Source organism: Carassius auratus, unplaced genomic scaffold, assembly GCF_003368295.1.
Source record: "Carassius auratus strain Wakin unplaced genomic scaffold, ASM336829v1 scaf_tig00037428, whole genome shotgun sequence".
Lineage (NCBI taxonomy): Eukaryota > Metazoa > Chordata > Actinopteri > Cypriniformes > Cyprinidae > Carassius > Carassius auratus.
In genome coordinates this window covers 43,779-64,210 of record NW_020526378.1, presented here as the reverse complement: position 1 = coordinate 64,210, position 20,432 = coordinate 43,779, and the positions used below count along the sequence as shown (strand labels likewise).

General features: G+C 40.5%; 2 protein-coding genes across 6 annotated transcripts; one reads left to right on the top strand and one right to left on the bottom strand.

The window, feature by feature from the left end:
• The first annotated feature begins 438 nt into the window (after positions 1-438).
• On the top strand, positions 439-4,888 carry LOC113083124 (transmembrane emp24 domain-containing protein 1-like). The gene is made up of 4 exons (XM_026254394.1): positions 439-724; positions 1,483-1,580; positions 1,838-2,024; positions 4,429-4,888. The coding sequence occupies exons 1-4, from the start codon at positions 563-565 to the stop codon at positions 4,645-4,647; spliced, it is 666 nt and encodes a 221-aa protein (XP_026110179.1). The 5' UTR covers positions 439-562; the 3' UTR covers positions 4,648-4,888.
• A 513-nt stretch (positions 4,889-5,401) lies between these two features.
• On the bottom strand, positions 5,402-19,186 carry LOC113083123 (dynamin-2-like). 5 transcript variants are annotated; one of them, XM_026254389.1, is made up of 22 exons: positions 19,048-19,182; positions 18,813-19,016; positions 17,549-17,622; positions 16,738-16,887; positions 16,517-16,601; positions 16,326-16,444; positions 14,455-14,553; positions 13,980-14,140; positions 13,758-13,900; positions 13,525-13,660; positions 13,261-13,328; positions 12,888-13,026; positions 11,517-11,603; positions 9,631-9,701; positions 9,483-9,534; positions 9,284-9,394; positions 9,091-9,200; positions 8,908-9,019; positions 8,364-8,528; positions 7,841-8,067; positions 7,337-7,600; positions 5,402-6,318 (listed from the first exon to the last, which is right to left on the bottom strand). In XM_026254389.1, the coding sequence occupies exons 2-22, from the start codon at positions 18,971-18,973 to the stop codon at positions 6,249-6,251; spliced, it is 2,604 nt and encodes an 867-aa protein (XP_026110174.1). In that variant the 5' UTR covers positions 18,974-19,016; positions 19,048-19,182; the 3' UTR covers positions 5,402-6,248. The 5 variants fall into 5 exon arrangements, with proteins under 5 accessions (XP_026110174.1, XP_026110175.1, XP_026110178.1 ...); XM_026254390.1 differs by lacking the exon at positions 12,888-13,026 and adding an exon at positions 12,131-12,269 and having other exon boundaries at positions 18,813-19,186; XM_026254393.1 differs by lacking the exon at positions 12,888-13,026 and adding an exon at positions 12,131-12,269 and having other exon boundaries at positions 5,402-6,315; positions 18,813-19,185.
• Positions 19,187-20,432: the final 1,246 nt, after the last annotated feature.

The window sequence follows — 20,432 nt, the reverse complement described above, 5'->3', positions numbered from 1 at the left end:
TATAGCTTATATTATCCCGGTTTAAATCTAGTTATACATGGTATCTCATATAAGTTTATAGATTTTCATATCCTTACATCTATAAAGTGTCTTGTCGATAATTGCTTCACGCTTCAGAGTATTTCATGTGTCTTTGACCTGGGATGCGTTCAGCTCTGACAAAACAATATGTGCAAACAATGCTCTTGTGAAGTGATGTTGATTACGTAGTGCATCTGTCTCTTTAACACCGCGTGCTTTATAAACATGCTGATTGGGCTGAACTGTTTGACACACCCACCGAACAAGAGAAAACATCTCAATCCCCGTTGCACACCTTTTCTATGATGATGTCGTTCAAACCGGAAACCGTAACATCGGTGCACACGGTTTCAAACTGGTCTGATGTGTAACACGCGTACTGTGCGCTGATTGGCTGCAGCGCGGACACTCGGTGTGCTCTGATTGGCTGAGCGCCGCAGCGAAAGTTGAGCTACGGAAGCGGAACACGTCCGTCGCTGGACGGAGGCGTTTAACGGAGTTACACACGCCGTTCAAAGAGGCTCTTTCTGCGCGTTACAGCATGGATGGCGTGTCTCTGCTGGGATGCGTCGCGTTGTTTGTGTTCTCCGTCAGCGCGTTCAGTCCCGCGGACAGCGAGTTCACGTTCCTGCTGCCAGCTGCCAGTAAAGAGTGCTTCTACCAGAGCACCGTTCAGAACGGCAGCTTCGAGGTCGAGTACCAGGTAACGACGTTACGAACACACACAGCGAACGGAGAGCGTTACGAGCACACATCCTCCCGGTAACGGCGTGAGGACGCTCAAGAAGAGTGGCTTGGTTTTCAAAACGATTCCTACATCACTCATTGAGCGTTCAGTTCCTGAAACATTTCGAACGTTACTCTAACATTTTTCGAACGTTCAGAGAACATTCAAAAGTAGCACTCCCATAATACTTGCAGAATTACAAAATGTACTGAAAAATACTATAGTGTTTTTAACCATACTGTAGTAAAGTGTATTGTACTGTATAGTATTTACAACACTTAATAAATGCTACAGCATACAGTAATATTAACTGTAGTGAACTGTGTATAAAGTAATTTGTTTATATTACTACAGTTGTTATATTACCACAGCAACTATAGAATAATCACAACAAAACAATTCAAGTATTTTATTATAGTATGGTTCAAAAACTCTGTAGTATTTAATACAATTCAATTTAGGCTACTATACATGACTGTAGTATTTTTTCATGTGGGGTTATGTTAGAAAGCCCAGCTGTAGCAGAGTTTGTGTGTGTGTGTGTGTGTGTGTCTGTGAAGGGTGTGAGGTGTTTGTTTATGGTGTATCCTGGCTCAGTTCCGTGATGACACGTTCAGACAGCATCCACAGATGTTATACCAGTTTTTAAGTGAATGATGCTGTGTGTGGTTGCTAGGGTGCTGTGTGTGGTTGCTAGGGCGCTCAGAGTAATATGTTGTGCTGTGTTTGTGCAGGTGATCGCTGGAGCAGGTATGGATGTGGATTTCTCCATCCTCTCTCCTCAGGGGATCCACCTGGTGTCGGAGTTTCGTCGCTCGGACGGCGTTCACATGTGAGTGTTCACTTCTGTCTCAGTCACCAGGTCATTTGGGGATTGATCTATTGTACGTTAATGTGGTAATTAATTAGCTAGTGCACAATTGGCACTGTTTTTCTCACAGATCCTAGTTCTAAACTCAATTGAATAAATGTATCAATTATTATTTACTCGCGTGTGATTGGCTGCTGCTCCGGCGGTTACTCGCGTGTGATTGGCTGCAGCTCTGGCGGTCTGCGGTTACTCGCGTGTGATTGGTCTGCTGTTTTCAGGGTGGAGCCCACGGAGGCGGGAGACTATCAGATCTGCTTCGACAACAGCTTCAGCAGGTTCTCTGAGAAGATGGTCTTCTTCGAGGTCATCCTGGACAGCTCAGCCAATGACGCGGGGGCAGATGATGAGTGGGCGGGGCTTGGGGAGCCAGAGAACCTATTAGAGTACAAGCTGGAGGACATAAAGGTGAGTGGATGTGTAGATATTCTGGATGGATGCTGTCTGCCTTCCTCAGAAACACAAACTCAGTTCCTCAGTTTGTTAAGACCTGCACATCAAGTCTTTGGGGCTTCAAACTAGATAGTAGATATACTAAAATCTCAAAATGTAAAACATCTTAAAGGCTTTGACTTTAAGTGGTGTTATTTTGGCATTGTTTATACTACATAGTATATATTAATATTTCTATTAACATTATTTGTTAATATCATTTTATGTGCTTTTGTCATTTTCATTAGTTTTTTTTATATATATATATACCTATATATAGATATATTTAATATCTATGTATTTATTTTCTCTATTATTTTCTCGATTTCGATTACCAAAACAGTTTTGATAAATTCAGTGTTGTTATTGTTAATTAAAACTAAATTTAAGCAAAATATGTGCATATAAAACTGGATAATAATTAGAGGGAAATGTGTTTATTTAATTTAAAATAATCTCACAATGCAATACATTAATCAAAGTTTTATTTACTTTCAGCGGCGTTAATATTAATTATATACTATTATAATATTTATTAATATTTAAATTAACATTTCTCTTTCTGTTTTTTTATGCATTCATCATTTTTATTACATCTATTTAGCATTCATTTTTCATTTCAATTTTAATTTTTAAATGCATTAAATTTTGCCAAGGTAACATTTCTAATTATCAAGCTTCAGTTTTAAATTTAATATTTGTTTAAATTTGGCTCTAATTCAGTTTTCTACTATATATATATATATATATATATATATATATATATATATATATATATATATATATATATATATATATATATATATATATATATATATAAAACTAGGGCTGTACGATTAATCGCATGCGATTGTCATGCGTGTCTTGTCAGTGAAGCCGGTTCTGTGATTAGCAGTAAATGTCCATGAGCTGGTTTCAGATGGAGAGGCACTTTCCAGCTATAATTTTTTTTGACCTAACAATGTTCTAAGAACATTACCATGATGGTTCTAACAATGTTTTCAGTGGGTAGTTTTATTTTTGTTCCCAGAACATTCTAAAAATGTTTATTAATAACATTATTAGAACATTGTCACCTAACATTCTAATTAAGATTTAAGCAGATGTTAAGATGTTCATATCTGTTTAAAAGTAATAGTTTGGTTTGATGTCACCATAATGGTGGTAAGTGTTGGCTTTAGTTTTGCAATTTGACACTTGACTTGTCAGTGTTGATCTTTAGCTGCTATACTCTTTATTATGGCAAACAGCAAGAGAACGTGTGGTTTGATGGTGTTGGTTGCTTGCTGATGAGTAACACATCATCACACATGTTGTCTGGTTACCTGTTTTCACCCCGAGCTTATGTGTGATGTTAGTTAAGTATTAATTATTAAAGCGACTCAACGGTGGGTCAACAGCCTGAGACGCAGCTGAATTTATACCAGGTAATTTCAAGGATTAATAAATATATATTTCCCTTGGTCAAACAAACACCAAGGTTCAGTGCATGAATCTCAACAATGGTGGCGTGCTTCATGCTGCAATGTGTTCTGGGTACATCATGCAAAACTCATCCATCGCACCCAGAATGCTTTGCGGCATGAAGCATGTCACCATTGTTGAAATTCATACACTAATTCTTGAAGTCTCTGTGTGTCTAAGCTTTCTGAGCTTCAGAGTGATTCGTGAAAAATGTAATTTAAAAAGAACAAACAAAAATATGACACAAATCTGCAGATCTTGTGTATTGCAACATAGTTTCACTTGTTCCCACGCTCCTCGTATGACTGGGAGGGGTGCAGCTACTGGTCTCCTTATATCAAAAGAATGGAAATTTGATCTTCAGCCATCACCTACAGGTAACGGTTCTTTTGAATCACATGCCATTATGCCACTTGCCACTTCCTGCACTCTCTAAATTTTTTTAGCTCTGGACACGAACAGTGCTACGGACACTCTTTGCTCCACTTTAACATCTTGCTTGGACAACTTAATCATCTATTCTAGCAGACAGGTCAAGCAAGTGACGACTTCTAGCTGATGGACATTTACTGCTAATCACAGAACCATCTTTAGAGGCATCTTTAGATCTTTTTAGGTGTCTCTGATGAGACACGCATGACAATCGTATGCAATGAATCGTGCATCCCTAAATAAAACATTTAGCATTATTTAAACTATAAACATATTACAAACAAAATTATATATTAAAAAAAAAATTTAGATCTAGTTTGTTTTTCGTCTGATATTAATGTTTTCTATTTGTCATATGTTTTAATCAATGAAAAACCTGACAGTTTGTAAATGGCTTGTTTTAGTGTGAAATGTGTTTAAGGTGGCTGGTGAGAAGTTAGATCTGAAGCTGAAGGAGCCGTCTCTGTTTCTCTCTCTCTGTCAGGAGTCGATGGAGACGGTTCACCGGCGGCTGGAGCGCAGTCGTCAGATGCAGACGGTCCTGAGGGCCTTCGAGGCGCGTGACAGGAACCTGCTGGAGGATAACCTGTGGCGGGTCTCCTTCTGGTCCTGTGTGAACCTGTTGGTGATGCTGAGCGTGGCTCTGACGCAGGTGTACACCGTCCGCCGGCTGTTCGACGACAGGAGGAGAGTCTGCTCCTGAGACCAGATGATGAGAGACTGCTGAAGAACGCTTCATCTGGTGCGAGGATGCAGGACTTCACCTGTCTGTCCGATTCATGTTGCCTGAATGTTCATAGTCTTGTCTTTTTTTAGTCCTGTGAGATGATGCTGTTTTGGGAAAATGTGCTGTTATCGTCAACAAAGGCAATCTTCGGTACAGCTGTGGGCTTTTTTAAAAGAGTTTTACACATTAAATCTAATAAAAGGGGTGTATGTTTGTACACGGCGTCTCTGGTGTTTAACTGTTTACGGTTTTCTTCTTTTGTGTTGAATCTGGGATCAACAAGGTGTGTGGATGTGCTATAGCTGCAGCTGACCACTAGACGTCTCTGGCAGCGTCTGTCCTCTGATGCTTCTAAGCGCTTTTGGTACAATCAGGAAAAAAGCCTTTTTCTGCATCAGATGACATTACACGCTCTTATTTATACAGAGATCTTAAAACGCAAACACTTTCCTTTAGATTAATCCATAGATATGAAAATCCTGTTTCACCTGGCAATACATCGTATTCCAAAAAGGTAGTTTTTAACATAAAAATTAAAATAAAATGCTAACTAATAATTAAATCATGAATATACAATAAATTTAAATATAAAAAAAACACTACAAATAAAAAATAAAAAAAATTTACTATAAAAACAAATCAAAATGTAAAACTAAAATAAATGATAAAAACCATAACATTTCATTAATAATAAAATATTTGGGTTGCAGACCAAGAAAAAGATAAAATCTTTAGCTAAACAAATTGACCTTTTATTGGTAATAATAATCATCATTACATTTTGGTTAAGCATGCTTTTGTTCGCAGTTCTTGCGAAGTGTCTTGAAAAACAAAACGAGCGACAGAGACAATAAATGAAGAGCGATGAACAGATGAAAGAAAGATCTCATGTTAGACATACACAATATAAAATCATTCCCTAATGAGTTAAAACTATCTAAACATCTATGAACCAAATCAATGTAGTAAGCGAAGCTGAACAAGACGGTTTAACTGCGAGAAATAAACCTCTCTGAAAACAAGCCTCACTTCTACAATTACTTAATAAAATGGTCAAATATTGAGAAGTGTATTAAATAAGATCAAAGTACATTGTGTTAATGAACACAGTATTCTGTGTTTGTATTAAGACAAGGTTTCTGTAGTTAGTGTCGTTTATACTATAATAAGTGTTCAAAATGATAAAACTGACAATACTGTCTGCTGTCTTTGTTGGGAATGTTAATAAAGTGTTTCTTTAGTGCGGTCAGTCAAGGTTTAGTCTGTAAACATGATTGTGTGTTAATGACACGTGTGTGAAATGAACAGACCTGTGCTTCACTATATGACGTCTGAATCACACGTTTACTCCCAAACAAATCCCCTGAAATCATCATCTCATAATACATATGTGGAAATGCTTAACTCAATCTTTATATGTCTTGTTAGTACTACTACTTGGAAAAAAAGCTCGGAAGAGTATCAGATATCATGTGTCAATGAAGCAATGAGTAGCCCTTTTTGAACTATGACACTTGTGTGTGTGTTGTAGTTGTCTTTGGCGCTCTCTGCTAAAGCTGCTGTGTTCTGGATCCTCTTCAGTCCAGCAGAGACGGCTCTGACGGTCTGATTATAGTGGGCCGGTTCGGAGCCGCTGGAGGCCTCCTGCTAAACACAGACACATGACGAGCATCTCCATACACCTAACAAAAACTGCAGCTAGAAGATCATTACCAGCAACTCAGCTGGCACTCTTACAATTAAAGTTAACAAAGATTAAACATTCATTTATAAAAATGAGAAATAGACACATTTTACTACAAAAATAAAATGCTTGCTTTAAATAAAATGTCAATCTGATAAAAATAAAACATAAAAATGTGAACGTGAATTTCAATATAAAACAAAACATTCAAGATAAAACTATGCAAGAAGTTGAAGGCCAAGCAATAATAAAAATAAATAAAACCATAGGGAGATTTAAGTCATTATATGTAAAGTTGAAAGAAATGTATCATTAAATTCAGAGAAAAAAAAAAGTTGTTACATTTAGAGGAAAAAAAAGTCTAAAAATGTTGAGAATAAACTTGGGAAGTTTTTTTATTCGTCGGCATCTTTGTCATGCGGTGTGCCCCAAGGCTCTATTTTAGGAACTCTCACGTTGTCACTGTAAAACAAAGGGTGTTCGAGCTTCTTCAGCTGCAGCTCCTAAACTCTGGAAGTTTGTCTGTAAATACGAGACTTTTCTCCTTCACTAGCCAGTTTAAAGTCTGTTCTCAAATCTGATTGGTTGAGGCTGACGTTGTTTCTTTTTGACATCTTTGACAACTATTTTATGAATATCTTTTTGTGTGCTTTCATCCTGACAAACTTAATGAATCATACTTATTGGCTCATGAATATTAAATACATTCAACAAGTTGGAAAAATGATTTGTTGAAATGCATGAAAGGATGTCATCTTCTGCTAGCCAGCCAATCAGGGAATCCTACTACGAATAATCTGTGGCTCATGACTATTTATTCGCTTAAAGGCCTGGATATAAGATCTAATTAATATTCATAAGCATTTACAATAGTAGGAATTGTAATGTCACTGCTGATTTCTTTTGTAAAATGGGTTATTTGTTTCAAGTTTCAGTGAATAATTCAGGCAGTGTGAGAGAGTTTGAGGGTTTTGGTCGTACCTGGGTATCCCGGGCGGCAGAGCGGGCGGCACGCGGGCAGGGCGAGACGGCACCTGAGGGGGCGGAGCCTCCAGTGAGCCACTCCCAAACACATTAGCACTGACTGGAGGAGGGCTGGGCCTGAATGGAACAGGCGGAGCTACGAATGCAGGGGAGGGGTTAAGAGGAGGAGGAGCTGGAGGACCGGGGGTGGGGCCTCGCACTGCAGGGGGGCGGCCAGGGGGCGGAGCTGAGCCTGAGGATGGTTTACGCTGCGATGGAGGACTGACAGAGAGAGAGACACACGACTTAAACATCTTAAATAAGGGCAAAATGCACTTCTGTAATTACTATTTTATTAAAATCAAGAGATCAAGTGTTTAACAAAAATCATTTTATAATGCAAATATTAAAATAAAAACATTCACTCGAAATTCTTAAAACTGCACAGGTATTATACATTATATTTACCTGTATGTATGTATATATATATATATATATGTGTGTGTGTGTGTGTGTGTGTACCTGGGGTCATTCTGGATCCAGGTGTCGTCCACAGGTGGAGGCACAGGTACAGATACGGTGCTGGTGCTGATGTCTCCGATGATGTGCAGCGCCTCTTTGAGAGCGTGATACATGCGGAGCGTCTCGTCACGCCGCTGCGCTTGTTCAGTAGACTCCTCCATCAGACTGCTCTGATCACCAGACGAGTACAGAAACGCCAGCAGCTCCGAGTAGATGAACTCCTTCGCCTAACACACAGATCAGATCAGACTGAGAGAGAGCTTCGTGGAAACACTGCACGCTGACCCCACAACAACAAACTGAGACCCCAAAACTCCACCGCAGACGGACAGAGAGAGAGATAGAAACAAACAAAATCGATAAACCCCGAAACAGATATAAATAAACCACTCACCAATAAGTAAATCAATAAATAAACACATAAATGAATGAAAAAAACTAAGTAAATAATAAATGTATCCCACAAATCCTCAGTGATTGACAGCTGATCAGTGTGACTGAATCATGCCCCTCCCACACTCACGCTGTTGATCATCAGGTGCATGATGGTCTTGGGCATCAGGTCTCGGATGCTCTTGTTGACGATGCCGATGTAGGAGTCCACCAGGTTCCTGATGGTCTCCACCTGCCGCTCCAGCTGAGGATCCATGGAGAGAGAGTCGGCGGGAACACCTTCCTCGTTCTCCGGCTGAGAAAACAACGAGACCGTCACCTCAGACTCACAACACTGAGAGGGTATTATGAGATGATTCAGATCTTCTGGAGGGATTCAGAATCAGTGAGAGTGATGGGAGATTCACTCATGTTTACAGGAGATCTGTGTGTGCTTGTAGTGAGATTTAGATGAGAATCAAGTGAGATTATTTCAGATGAGGTTGTGATGAGATTTACACAAGCTTGACAGATTCAAGTGAAATTCATGCGTGTCTGCTGTGAGATATATTTAAGGCTTAAGTGAGACTCAGTGAGCTGCATGTGAGAAGAGGTTGTGTCTGGATTCAGGAGTCGATGGATGTGAGCTTTACACTAGATCTGTGCTCGTGCTGATATTCAGGGGAGACGGTTACCTGGTCTTTCTCAGGATAGACTCCCGCCCGCAGGAAGGATGCTTTCCAGCTGTCCACCTCCTCCTGAGAGTCGCAGGCCAGCTCGATCTGCCGCAGGTCTTTATACACGTTCCTGAACACACAGAACAGCACCACATCAGACTGAGAGATGAGCGTGAGGGACCGGGTCAGAGCGACACACACCTCTGCTCGGTGTTGAAGATGGCGAAGGTGGGTTTGGTGGACATGAAGCCCTTCTCAGCATCTCTGAGCTTCAGGTTATCCAGAGGAAGCATGAACTTCTTCTCTTTCTCCTGGAAAACACACACAGAGGCATGGGCTTGACTTTCACACAAAGTGAGGAATAAACGTCCCTCCTGCACACACACACACACACCTCCTCATCCTTGTACCAGGACAGAGACTCTGCGGTCAGGATGAACCAGTAGTCCTTGGATCCGCCCTTCATTATGCTGATGTTGATGGTGAGCCAACCGCGTCTGATCACCTGAACCGACGGGGGCGGAGATATGATAATGAGCAGCAGGGACAGACCAATCAGCTCTCGGCTCAGTTTGTGAATGTGTGTGTTGTACCTGGTTGGGCATGGCTCTCTTCTTAGTGACGGCGGCGCTCCGCTGCTGCGCGCTGAAACACACACACACACACACACGTGTCCACTACAGTTACGCTCGTGTGACTGAAATCAGAGTCAAAGGTCAGTAGAGGTCAGAGGTCACTCACTTGGCAAAGCCGATGAAGTCCTCGTGGTTTGTGTTGATGTAGGAGAGCTCGATGTCAATCAGCAGCATCACCTGAAACACAGATCCATCATGTTCAGATAATCCCCAAACATGCGGTGTGACCAGATAATGAACACACACATATACACATATATATATATATATATATATATATATATAGTGCCTAAATCTCCCTTAGCTTATATAAACTCACTGTAAACTACGGCTTCACGAGGCTTATTGCTTTTATAAAACTCTTATTCTATATACATAGCAAGGTTTCACCAAATAATACAAAGCAAATAAAATGCAATCAGGACATTTTGAACATGCAACATCAGGTCCAACTGATCGGGAATGACCGGAAGGTATCATTTCTTGATAAAATGACTGCTATGAAACATTTACATTTATTCATTTAGCAGAAGCTTTTATCTAAAGCCACTTACAGATGAGGACAGTGGAAGCAATCAAAAACAACAAAAAGAGCAATGATATTTAAGTGCTATAACAAGTCTCAGTTAGCTTAACACAGTACACGTAGCATGGGATTTTAAACAATATAATAAATAAAAAGAAAATGGATAGAATAGAAAAAGAATAGAGCAAGCTAGTGTCTTTTTCTAGAGGTCTTTTTTTATAACTGTATAATAAATGAAAAGAAAATAGAATACAAAAAGATTAGAAAGGTAGTTAGATTTTTTTTAAAGAATAGAATTAGAATAGTGAGTGTTAAAGTTAGAGGGTCAAATAAAGATGGAAGAGATGTGTTTTAAGCCGATTCTTGAAGATGGCTAAGGACTCAGCTGCTCGGATTGAGTTGGGGAGGTCATTCCACCAGAAGGGAACATTTAATTTAAAAGTCAGTAAAAGTGAATTTGTGCTTCTTTGGGATGAACAATCAAGCGACGTTCACTTGCAGAACGCAAGCTTCTAGAGGCACATAAGTCTGAAGTAATGAATTTAGGTAAATGGGTGCAGAGCCAGTGGTAGTTTTGTAGGCAAACATCAATGCCTTGAATTTGATGCGAGCAGCTACTGGAAGCCAGTGACAATTGATAAACAGAGATGTGACGTGTATTCTTCTTTGGCTCATTAAAAATTAATCTTGCTGCCGTGTTCTGAATTAATTGTAAAGGTTTGATGGAATTGGCTGGAAGACCTGCCAAGAGAGCATTGCAATAGTCCAGCCTGGACAGAACAAGAGCTTGAACAAGGAGTTGTGCAGCATGTTCCCAAAGAAAGGGCTTGATCTTCTTGATGTTGAATAAAGCAAATCTGCAGGATCGGACAGTTTTAGCAGTGTGGTCTGAGAAAGTCAGCTGATCATCAATCATAACTCCAAGGCTTCTGGGTGTTTTTGAAGGAGTTATGGTTGATGTGCCTAACTTGATGGTGAAATTGTGATGAAACGATGGGTTTGCTGGAATCACAAGCAGTTCTGTCTTGGCAAGGTTAAGCTGAAGGTGATGGTCCATCATCCAGCAAGAAATGTCTGTTAGACAAGCTGAGATGCGAATAGCTACCGACTGATCATCAGGATGGAATGAGAGGTAGAGTTGAGTGTCATCAGCATAGCAGTGGTATGAAAGGCCATATTTCTGAATGACAGAACCTAATGATGCCATTTAGACAGAGAAGAGAAGTGGTCCAAGAACTGAGCCCTGAGGCACCCCAGTAGTTAGATGTTGAGACTTGGACACCTCACCTCTCCAAGATACTTTGAAGGACCTGATAGGTAAGACTCAAACCATTGAAGTGTGGCTCCTGAGATGCCCTTTGCCAGTAGGGTTGATAGGAGGATCTGGTGGTTAACCGTGTCAAAAGCAGCGGACAGATCAAGCAGGATAAGTACTGAAGATTTGAGAGGAAGGTTTAGAAACACACCTGGTCTTTAGTTTTGCTTTCTCTCTCTCTGATGTAGGTGGTGACGATTCTCTCCGTCTCTTCTCTCAAAAGAGGATATGAGTTCAACTACAACACAAACACACACTGAGAACTGCAGCAGAAACACACACAATGATTATGATTATCCCTTGACATAATTTTGTCACCCACATACTTTAATAGAGACTGAAATAAACTCGGAGGAGTAAGATAGCATGCAAATCTGAAACCAATGTGTGTTTTACACTGACGGTGAATGTGACTGTGATTAGTATATCAGTGTGATTAGTAAATATAATCACCACAAAACAAACAAGCTGAGCTTATCCCCCGCAGACAAACACTGAACTCTTTAAAGAATGATATCACACACGGTTATGAAAATTAAGAGGAAATTTACTTCACTGGATCTGATTGGTTACAGGATCTGTCAATCAAAGTGGGTTTAGTTACAGGACTGGTTCCGATTGGTTACGGGATCTGTCAATCAAAGTGGGTTTAGTTACAGGACTGGTTCCGATTGGTTACGGGATCTGTCAATCAAAGCGGGTTTAGTTACAGGACTGGATCTGATTGGTTACGGGATCTGTCAGTCAGAAACGGTCTTGTTTTACCTTCTCTGCACACTTGTGGATGAGCGTGGCGAGTTCAGACACCACCAGATCCACACACTTGAGGCTCGGCTCCTTCAGTTTAACTATCTGCTTTTTCACGATGGCCTCAAATGCCAGGTCAGGGGTAAAGAGCCCCGTCCTGGAGGATCATGGGACAGTGTTACTTGGGGTGAGGGGGGCACAATATTGGGAAAAAGCGGACGGATTGGATGAAAACAGAAACAAAGAAAAGCACACGACCCATTCATTCTGTACTTCCTCTTTCCTAAACGAGACGCAGGTCATTACTTGCAGTCGCAGCACTTTAACCTTTGAATCATTGATTTTAACGCCAAAATATTATATTCATAATAACGCCTCAATATTGATGATCTTTAAAAATATATTGTTGCTCTTTATTTATCTAAAAGGCTAAAAATTATATTCTAATGCCATGAAAGCGTAAAAACAATATATATATATATATATATATATATATATATATATATATATATATATATATATATAATTAAATTTTTTTTTTATAAATTTAAAATGTTAAATTTTAAAATAATTTGAAATAATGACTTAAAATAAGTTAAATGTTGAGTTTGTCCATCAGTTTTCAGTCTTCGCTCACTGAAGTGGACAGGATGGTGAGACTGAAACAGCTCAGGACACATCATTGGAGTGTTTTTGTTTTGCGGAGCCGTTAGCGGAGTGAGTCGGGTCAGATGTTAGCGTGCGGACATGCGTGTTGACGTCTCTCTCCGTCTACCTTCAGCGTGCACTGCCTGACCGTGTTGATGAGCTCCTGGATCACCAGGTCAATGCATTTGAGGCACGGCTCCTTCAGCTTTATCAGCTGCTTTTTCACAATGGCCTCGAAGGCCATGTCCGGGGTGAAGAGCCCCGTCCTGAGGTCACACACACACACACACACACAGAACGACTGAACAGAAAGCAGTGTGCACAACTACGACAGCGCCAGCCATATTACACAAACTATGAATCCTTTATTTATAGTTATCTTTTTTTACCCTCTACATTTTAAATGTTTTTTTTTAATCTTGGTTTTGTAAAATGCTGTTTGGAATCGGTGGTGTTTTTATTTCTGTTTCTTGATTTGTGTGGCTGTTGTTTTCTCTTGCCTGACTCCATGAATGTTCTTGATGGCGTAACTGATCTCCCTCCTCAGCTCCTTCTCGTCAAACTCCATCTACACACACACACACACACACACACACACACAGTTCATGTGAAATGAAAGGAATCACTTAGCTAGAAATATAAATTGTGTCATTATTTACAAAACATGCTGCCGGTTTGATTGCATTCTTCAAGATGAATTGATTCACACATAAAACCCATCCATGACCAGCATAAAGTCAGTGAGTGGACGAGGCTAACCGTACCTTAACGAGCTCGAACGGGAAGCGCTCGTGGAAGATGCGGTTGATCCTCGCTCCGCCGGAGAGCTCCAGAGTGTCCACCTGATCTCCAGAGCCCTCGATGCGCTTCTCGAAGTCCACGCCGAACTGCTGCACCATCCTAACAAAGTCTTCTTTCATTATAACTTCATACATGATGCACTAATAAAAGCGTAAGACGATAACGTCATGAGAATGTAAGGCTGGTTTGGGCTCACTGCAGCAGGGCTTTGGTTTTGCGCGCTGGATCGTCTGGTTTGAAGTTCTTGTACTCGTCCACCTCCTTCTCCAGCGACAGCAGCTGAGACTGCAGTTTACTGCGCAGCGCAGGCAGAGTGTCACGGATGTGATTCGTCAGTTGCTGAAAGAGTCGACGGAACGCCACTGAGACGGGGTCATGAGGCTAAGGAACTGTACGGTGTGTGTGTGTGTGTGTGTACCTGGTTAAGTGTCTTCTGCAGGTACGGTGTGCCCATTCTCTCGGCCAGGTGTCTGTAGGCCGGATGGGACAGAAAGAACTTCCGCTCAGCAGCGAGTGCAGCTTTGATGTCCTTCCTGCCGTCGATGTCCTTCTGACTGCGGTTCACCACACCAATATAACCTACAAACACACACAGTATTCATCCGCCGGTGTCACTGAACTCTAACACCACAATCTGTGTGTGTGTGTGTGTGTGTGTGTGTGCATTGTGAGCTCTACTTCCATACAAAAAGGTCAAAAAGTCAGTGGCATACAGTAAAAAAAAAAAAGGAACTGTTTGTGTTTTTGTATGTTTTAGATAACATTACTAGTTGTTTAGAATTTTTATTTATTCATTTACATTTATTACAGTACAGTTTCAGTTCTTTGAGTTCAGATAAAAGAAAATTGGCATTGTTTGTTGGAAATCAGCGGAGGTTTGTCTCCAGGTTCACCTCTGCGCAGAGGAAGCAGCTTGTTCTCCAGGATGTCTCTGGCGTCCGTCCCTTCGTCCATCAGATCCAGTTTGGTGATCACACCGATGGTGCGCAGACCTGCAGGGCAAAGGTTAAAGGTCAACCGCACGTCTGGTTTCTCAATCACATCCCAAGTGAACAAAAATACTCAGAACGTTCCCAGTAGAGGTTTCGGAATGTTCTCCAATCGTCCCGTTTTTAAAACCTTTTCTAGGTTATTCAGACATTCCATTTTATAATCTGTGAACAGTGCGAGACGATTACTTTTGAACGTTCTCTAAACATTCTGAAACACGAAGTAACATTTAAATAACATCCAAATGAAGAGTGCTTCGACACCAGTATAACTCTGAAGGAACATTCTCTCAGTGTGTGTGTGTGTGTGTGTGTGTGTGTGTGTGTGTGTGTGTGAACGTACAGGTGCTGGTCATAATAATTAGAATATCAGAAAAAGGTTGAACTGAAGTGAAACTTGTATATTATATTCATCCATTACACACAGACTGATATATTTCAAATGTTTATTTCTTTTAATTTTGATGATTATAACTGACGACAAATGAAAATCCCAAATTCAGTATCTCAGAAAATTAGAATATAACTTAAGAGCAATACAAAGAAAGGATTTTTAGAAATCTAGTATGAAGATGAGAAGCATGATTATGTACAGTACTCAGTACTTAGTTGTGGCTCCTTTCCCCTGAATGACTGCAGCAATGCGGCGTGGCATGGAGTGGATCAGTCTGTGGCACTGCTCAGGTGTTATGAGAGACCAGGTGTCTCTGATAGTGGCCTTCAGCTCTTCTGCATTGTTGGGTCTAGTATATCACATCTTCCTCTTCACAATACACCATAGATTCTCTCTGGGGTTAAGGTCAGGCGAGTTTGCTGGCCAATTAAGAACAGGGATACCATGGTCCTTAAACCAGGCACTGTAGCTTTGGCACTGTGTGCAGGTGAGAGTCCTGTTGGAAAATGAAATCTGCATCTCCATAAAGTTGGTCAGCAGCAGGAAGCATGAAGTGCTCTAAAACATCCTGGTATACGGCTGTGTTGACCTTTGACTTCAGAAAACACAGTGGACTGGAAACTTTACACTGGACCTCAATTTACGTGGATTGTGTGCCTCTCCTCTCTTCCTCCAGACTCTGGGACCATGATACCACTCAGCAGCAGTCCAGTCCTTTCTGAAGCGAGACTCTTCTGAGGCTGTCTGTTGTTCAAGAGTGTCTTGACACAAGGAATGTGAAGCTGAAACCCATGTCTTGCATACGTCTGTGTGTAGTGGTTCTTGAAGCACTGACTCCAGCTGCAGTCCACTCTTTGTGAACCTCCCCCACATTTTTGAATAGGTTTTGTTTCACAATCCTCTCCAGGGGGCGGTTATCCCTATTGCATCTTTCTACCACATCTTTTCCTTCCCTTCGCCTCTCTATTAATGTGCTTGGACACAGAGCTCTGTGAACAGTCAGCCTCTTTAGCAATGACCTTTTGTGTCTTGCCCTCCTTGTGCAAGGTGTCAATGGTCATTTTTTTGGACAACTGTCAGGTCAGCAGTCTTCCCCATGATTGTGTAGCCTACAGAACTAGACTGAGAGACCATTTAAAGGCTTTGCAGATGTTTTGAGTTAATTATCTGATTAGAGTGTGGCATTAGGTGTCTTCAGGATTGAACCTTTTCACAATATTCTAATTTTCTTTTAATTTGGGATTTTCCTTAGTTGTCAGTCATAATCATAAAAATTAAAAGAAATAAACATTTGAAATATATGTGCGTATGTGTGTGTATGTGTGTCTGTCTGTGTGTGTGTGTCTGTGTGTGTATGCGTGCGTGTGTGTGCATCTCTCACCCTGAGGGTCCACCTCTTTGCTGATCTTCAGCGCGTCAGAGTTGGCGAGGTCGGAGTTGGCCGGCGTGACAGCGAGGATCAGGCAGCTCTCTTTGCAGATGAACTGCAGCAGCATGTCTCTGATGGCAGACGGAGAAGAGCCGTCAGTGTCTCACTCGGGTCCTGTACCTGAGCAAAGCAACAGCTCTTACCGGATCTGGTACTCGATGTCCACCGGCTGGTCTCCCACAGCCACCTTCGTCATCCCGGGCAGATCGATCAGCGTCAGGTTCAACACTGAGAGAGAGATGGAGAGAGAGAGAGATGGAGAGAGAGAGAGAGAGCACACAGCTGTAGCAGGTTTGTCCTCTCATGAGAAAGCTGCAGTCTTTCACTGTGTGATCATCTACCGGTGTGTTTGGGTCTGAGTTACCGTTTGGAGAGTACACACGCAGGTTGATGGGCACCGGAGAGATTCCTTTATTAGATCCGGTGAGTCGGTCCGTCTCGGCCTCGATCTCCTGACGAACCTCATCAAAGTCCAGGAACTTACGGCCCTTACAGTGCAGGAACTCTGCGTATTCTGGACACACACACAGAGACGGAGACCGGTTCAGAATCACAGACACGGACTGTGTCAGAATCACTAACACCACAGAAGAGTCCTCACTGAGATTTAATCAGAGGGTACTTTTACAATTTACACATTCATTTATTATTAAAGTTTCAGTAATTATGTGGTTTTTAATTTATAAAGTTCAGTTTATTTTATTACTTCATCTTTATATTTTTATTCAGTTCTAAATCTTAGATATAGAAATATGTGATGAAGAACTTGCATACAAGTCAACACAAATGCATGTTTTGTTTAAAAAAAATCGGTGCTCTTTATAGTTTTTATTAATATTTTACATTTGCCTATATTTATGTCTTTTCATTTCAATTTGATAATGTCTTAGTATTTTAAGCTTTTCTTTTTAGTTAAGTTTATTTTTTTTAATGGTTAAGCTTATTAACTTTAACATAAATATTCTGCTTCAGTAGTTATCACTTTTCTATAAAAATATGTGTACTATTACCCCTCCAGATGCCAGTGACTAAACCTTCAATTAAAGGAATATTTATCCTCCGAGGCGCTGTGGAAGGCATCTGAAGCATGTGATGAAAGCCACAGATGATCATTTCCACTCCGAGCTCAGTCTGAACACGTCTTCAACAGATCAGAGGAAGAAACGAGAGTTTACCTGCTTTACTGTTCACCAGCTGCAGAATCAGAGGCCTGCGAGTGACGATGCCCGATCCTCTCGGCAGGAAGTCCCTGAACACACACACACACACACACACAGCTTTTTGACTGCTTGTGAATTAATGCCATGCCAGCAACTTTAATACAAGAAATATAACAAAATACAATAAAGTGTACAGCAGACACCGAACAGAAGTTTTCCACTAAAACTGAATTAAGTCTATCTGATCAGTTGTTTCTCAGAGAAGGCTGGATTTGTCTATTAAATGATGGCTTTGTTTCCTGGTTCATCAAACTACACTAAAAACTGAGATTAGCCAAACACACCCTCAAAGACAGACAAGAGAGGAGTTCACTTTCCAGACTCATCTCCATTAACTGAACTGACAGTGTGTGTGTGTGTGTGTGTGTGTGTGTGTGTTCTTCCTGTCGCTCTAGCAGGAATCCTGAAGATGTCAAGTCAGCACATGCTGAGCTCTCCATCTCTGTTTCATGAGGTCTGTTTCTAAAACACTGTTCGAGTCTTTGAGGTAGAGGAAGCTGTTACTCTGAGTCAGTTCATGACTCACTCAAGGCTTTCAGAGTTTGCCAGATGGGTGACCAGTGCATTACAAGTTATACGAGTTAAGCAATCAGATCAGTTATTTTTAAGTGACTAGCAAGTTGCTAAGTTGCTTTATTACTTTGTTTTCCCAAGTACCTAATATAAACTAGTTACTTTAACCAATACTGTACTACGTTTTCTACAACTATAGTTTATATTATATTAAAACACACTACAGTTTATTGTAATAAAAACTAAAGTATACTACAGTGTTTATTACAGTTTATTAGTTCACTATAGTTAATACTACAGTATGCTGTAATGTTGTAAATGCTTATATATATACAGTATACTTTAGTATAGTATGATTTTAAAACACTACAGTATTTACTTCAGCATTTATAACAGACCCAAACTGTTACTTTTAACGGAGTAACGAGATCTTGTAACGCAATAGCGACCGAATACAAAGTAACTTTCCCCAACACTGTGCAGCTGTATGAAAAAAAAAATAAAAAAAAAATAAAAAAAACTAATTCATTTGTGATGCCTAGAAACACAGGTGTGTAAGGACATGAATAAATAACCATGAAATGTTAATGTTGAGTTTCGAGCGAGCGGTCCCTTTAAGATCACATCAACACTTCAGCAGGAGACCGTTAATGTTTGCCAGAGACAATTTAAGGACTTTGTGTTTGCCCAGCAGTGACTGTCTGACCTGCCCACGAAGTTCTCCAGCACCGAGCTCTTCCCGGCGCTCTGGCCGCCCACCACCGCGATCTGCGGCAGCTCCAGGTGACAGCTCTGGCCGATGGAGCTGAAGGCGTCCTGCAGTCTGTTGATGAGGGGGATCAGGTCCTCCATCCCGCGGTTCCCCATGATGATGATGACTCACTTTCTTCACTACAAACTCCTGAGAAACTCCGCCGATCACTTCATCACGCACTTACCGCGCGCTCGGCCAAAAATAAAGCGCCTGGACGCAAAAAAAACGACCCAAGAACTCAAACTCCGGTTGTCACACAGAGACAGAGAAAAGCTCATGGAGAAAGTTTTTCCATCCGGTCAGCAGACCATCATAAACTTCTGAAGAACGACCCTTGTCTGCAAAACCGCGCGTTTCTATTGGTCACTGCCGATGTCTGTCAAGTTCATCAAGAGCGGGATTGGCTGACAGCGGGCGGTCTTAGGAAAATGGGAAGGCGATTACTAGTTTTCTAGTTTAATTAATTACTAGTTTAAACCCGTTTCCCTTTCATATGTGAAATACAAGTCACTTTCGATTCCTGTAGTCTTTGGTAATACTTAGGAGCCGATATATAGAAATGTATATGTGTATCATGTACGTGAGTTTAGGAAATTGTTGGTGTTAGCATTAATGAAAATCACTTATCACAGTTGTCCGGGTTATAATACGTCCACCATCAAGAGTAAACATACATATAGGCTAGGCTATAGTGCTAAAGAAAGTCTAATTTACGACCATAAGATCGATGCTTCTTGACAATAACCGCCTTTCTGAAGCCCCGCCTAAAAATCCGTTATTGACCGTTATTCTTCTGATAGTGAGTGTCTGTTACTACTAGATTATCTTTTGCTCTTCTAATATATGTCTGTTTAATGTGTATAATTATTATGAGAAGTCAAATATACAGAAGCCTACATGTGTAGGGTGTATTTGATTTGAAAACAAAAACAAAAAGTTCCTAAAGATTGGATTCATTTACTTACAACATAATATTATTGACCGATTTCGTAAGACGCATCCAATCATCTGCTTCTCCACAACAGAACAATTGTGAGTACAATATTTATGCAAAAGTTCTACTTATTTATTATTTCTATTAACAAACAGGTAATTTTGAGTACATCAGACTTTTAGATGATAAAGTCAATTTTTCTGTAATAATAAAAAAAAAGTATAAGAGGAAAATCTCTCTTAGGAATGCTATACCATAACACCTCATGTACCTAAAATAGCTGGAAGATCAAGGGTTCATTCCAGAAAATGGGTTTTGTTGGAAACTCAGAGTTTGCTAACCTCAGAAAAGGTAAACTCTGGGTTTTCGGTTCTAGTAAAAGACAAACTAAATCTCTCAGTAATGGCAATGGCAATTTTATTTATATAGCACTATTTACTACAACCAGAGTTGACCAATGTGCTTTACAATAGAATAACTACAAACATCAATAGCCCAAAGAAAAAGAAAAACAGTAAAACCAAAAACAAGGAGAGAGAAAGAAAAGAAATACATCATAACATGCAGCAATATAGAACAAGTATCAAAAGAGTGCTTCGATCAGAATTAAAAGCCTCATTGAACAAATAGGTTTTTCT

What these genes read in the sequence shown, in the direction of transcription:
- LOC113083124 (XM_026254394.1), top strand. Translation starts at nt 563, where the DNA reads ATGGATGGCGTGTCTCTGCTGGGATGCGTCGCGTTGTTTGTGTTCTCC. An exon ending in GCTTCGAGGTCGAGTACCAG is followed by an intron (nt 725 to 1,482) that starts GTAACGACGTTA and finishes GTGTTTGTGCAG; the next exon opens with GTGATCGCTGGAGCAGGTAT. An exon ending in CGCTCGGACGGCGTTCACAT is followed by an intron (nt 1,581 to 1,837) that starts GTGAGTGTTCAC and finishes TGCTGTTTTCAG; the next exon opens with GGTGGAGCCCACGGAGGCGG.
- LOC113083123 (XM_026254390.1), bottom strand. Translation starts at nt 18,973, where the DNA reads ATGGGGAACCGCGGGATGGAGGACCTGATCCCCCTCATCAACAGACTG. An exon ending in TCCACAAGTGTGCAGAGAAG is followed by an intron (nt 11,604 to 12,130) that starts GTAAAACAAGAC and finishes TTTGTGTTGTAG; the next exon opens with TTGAACTCATATCCTCTTTT. An exon ending in GACTTCATCGGCTTTGCCAA is followed by an intron (nt 9,535 to 9,630) that starts GTGAGTGACCTC and finishes TGTGTGTTTCAG; the next exon opens with CGCGCAGCAGCGGAGCGCCG.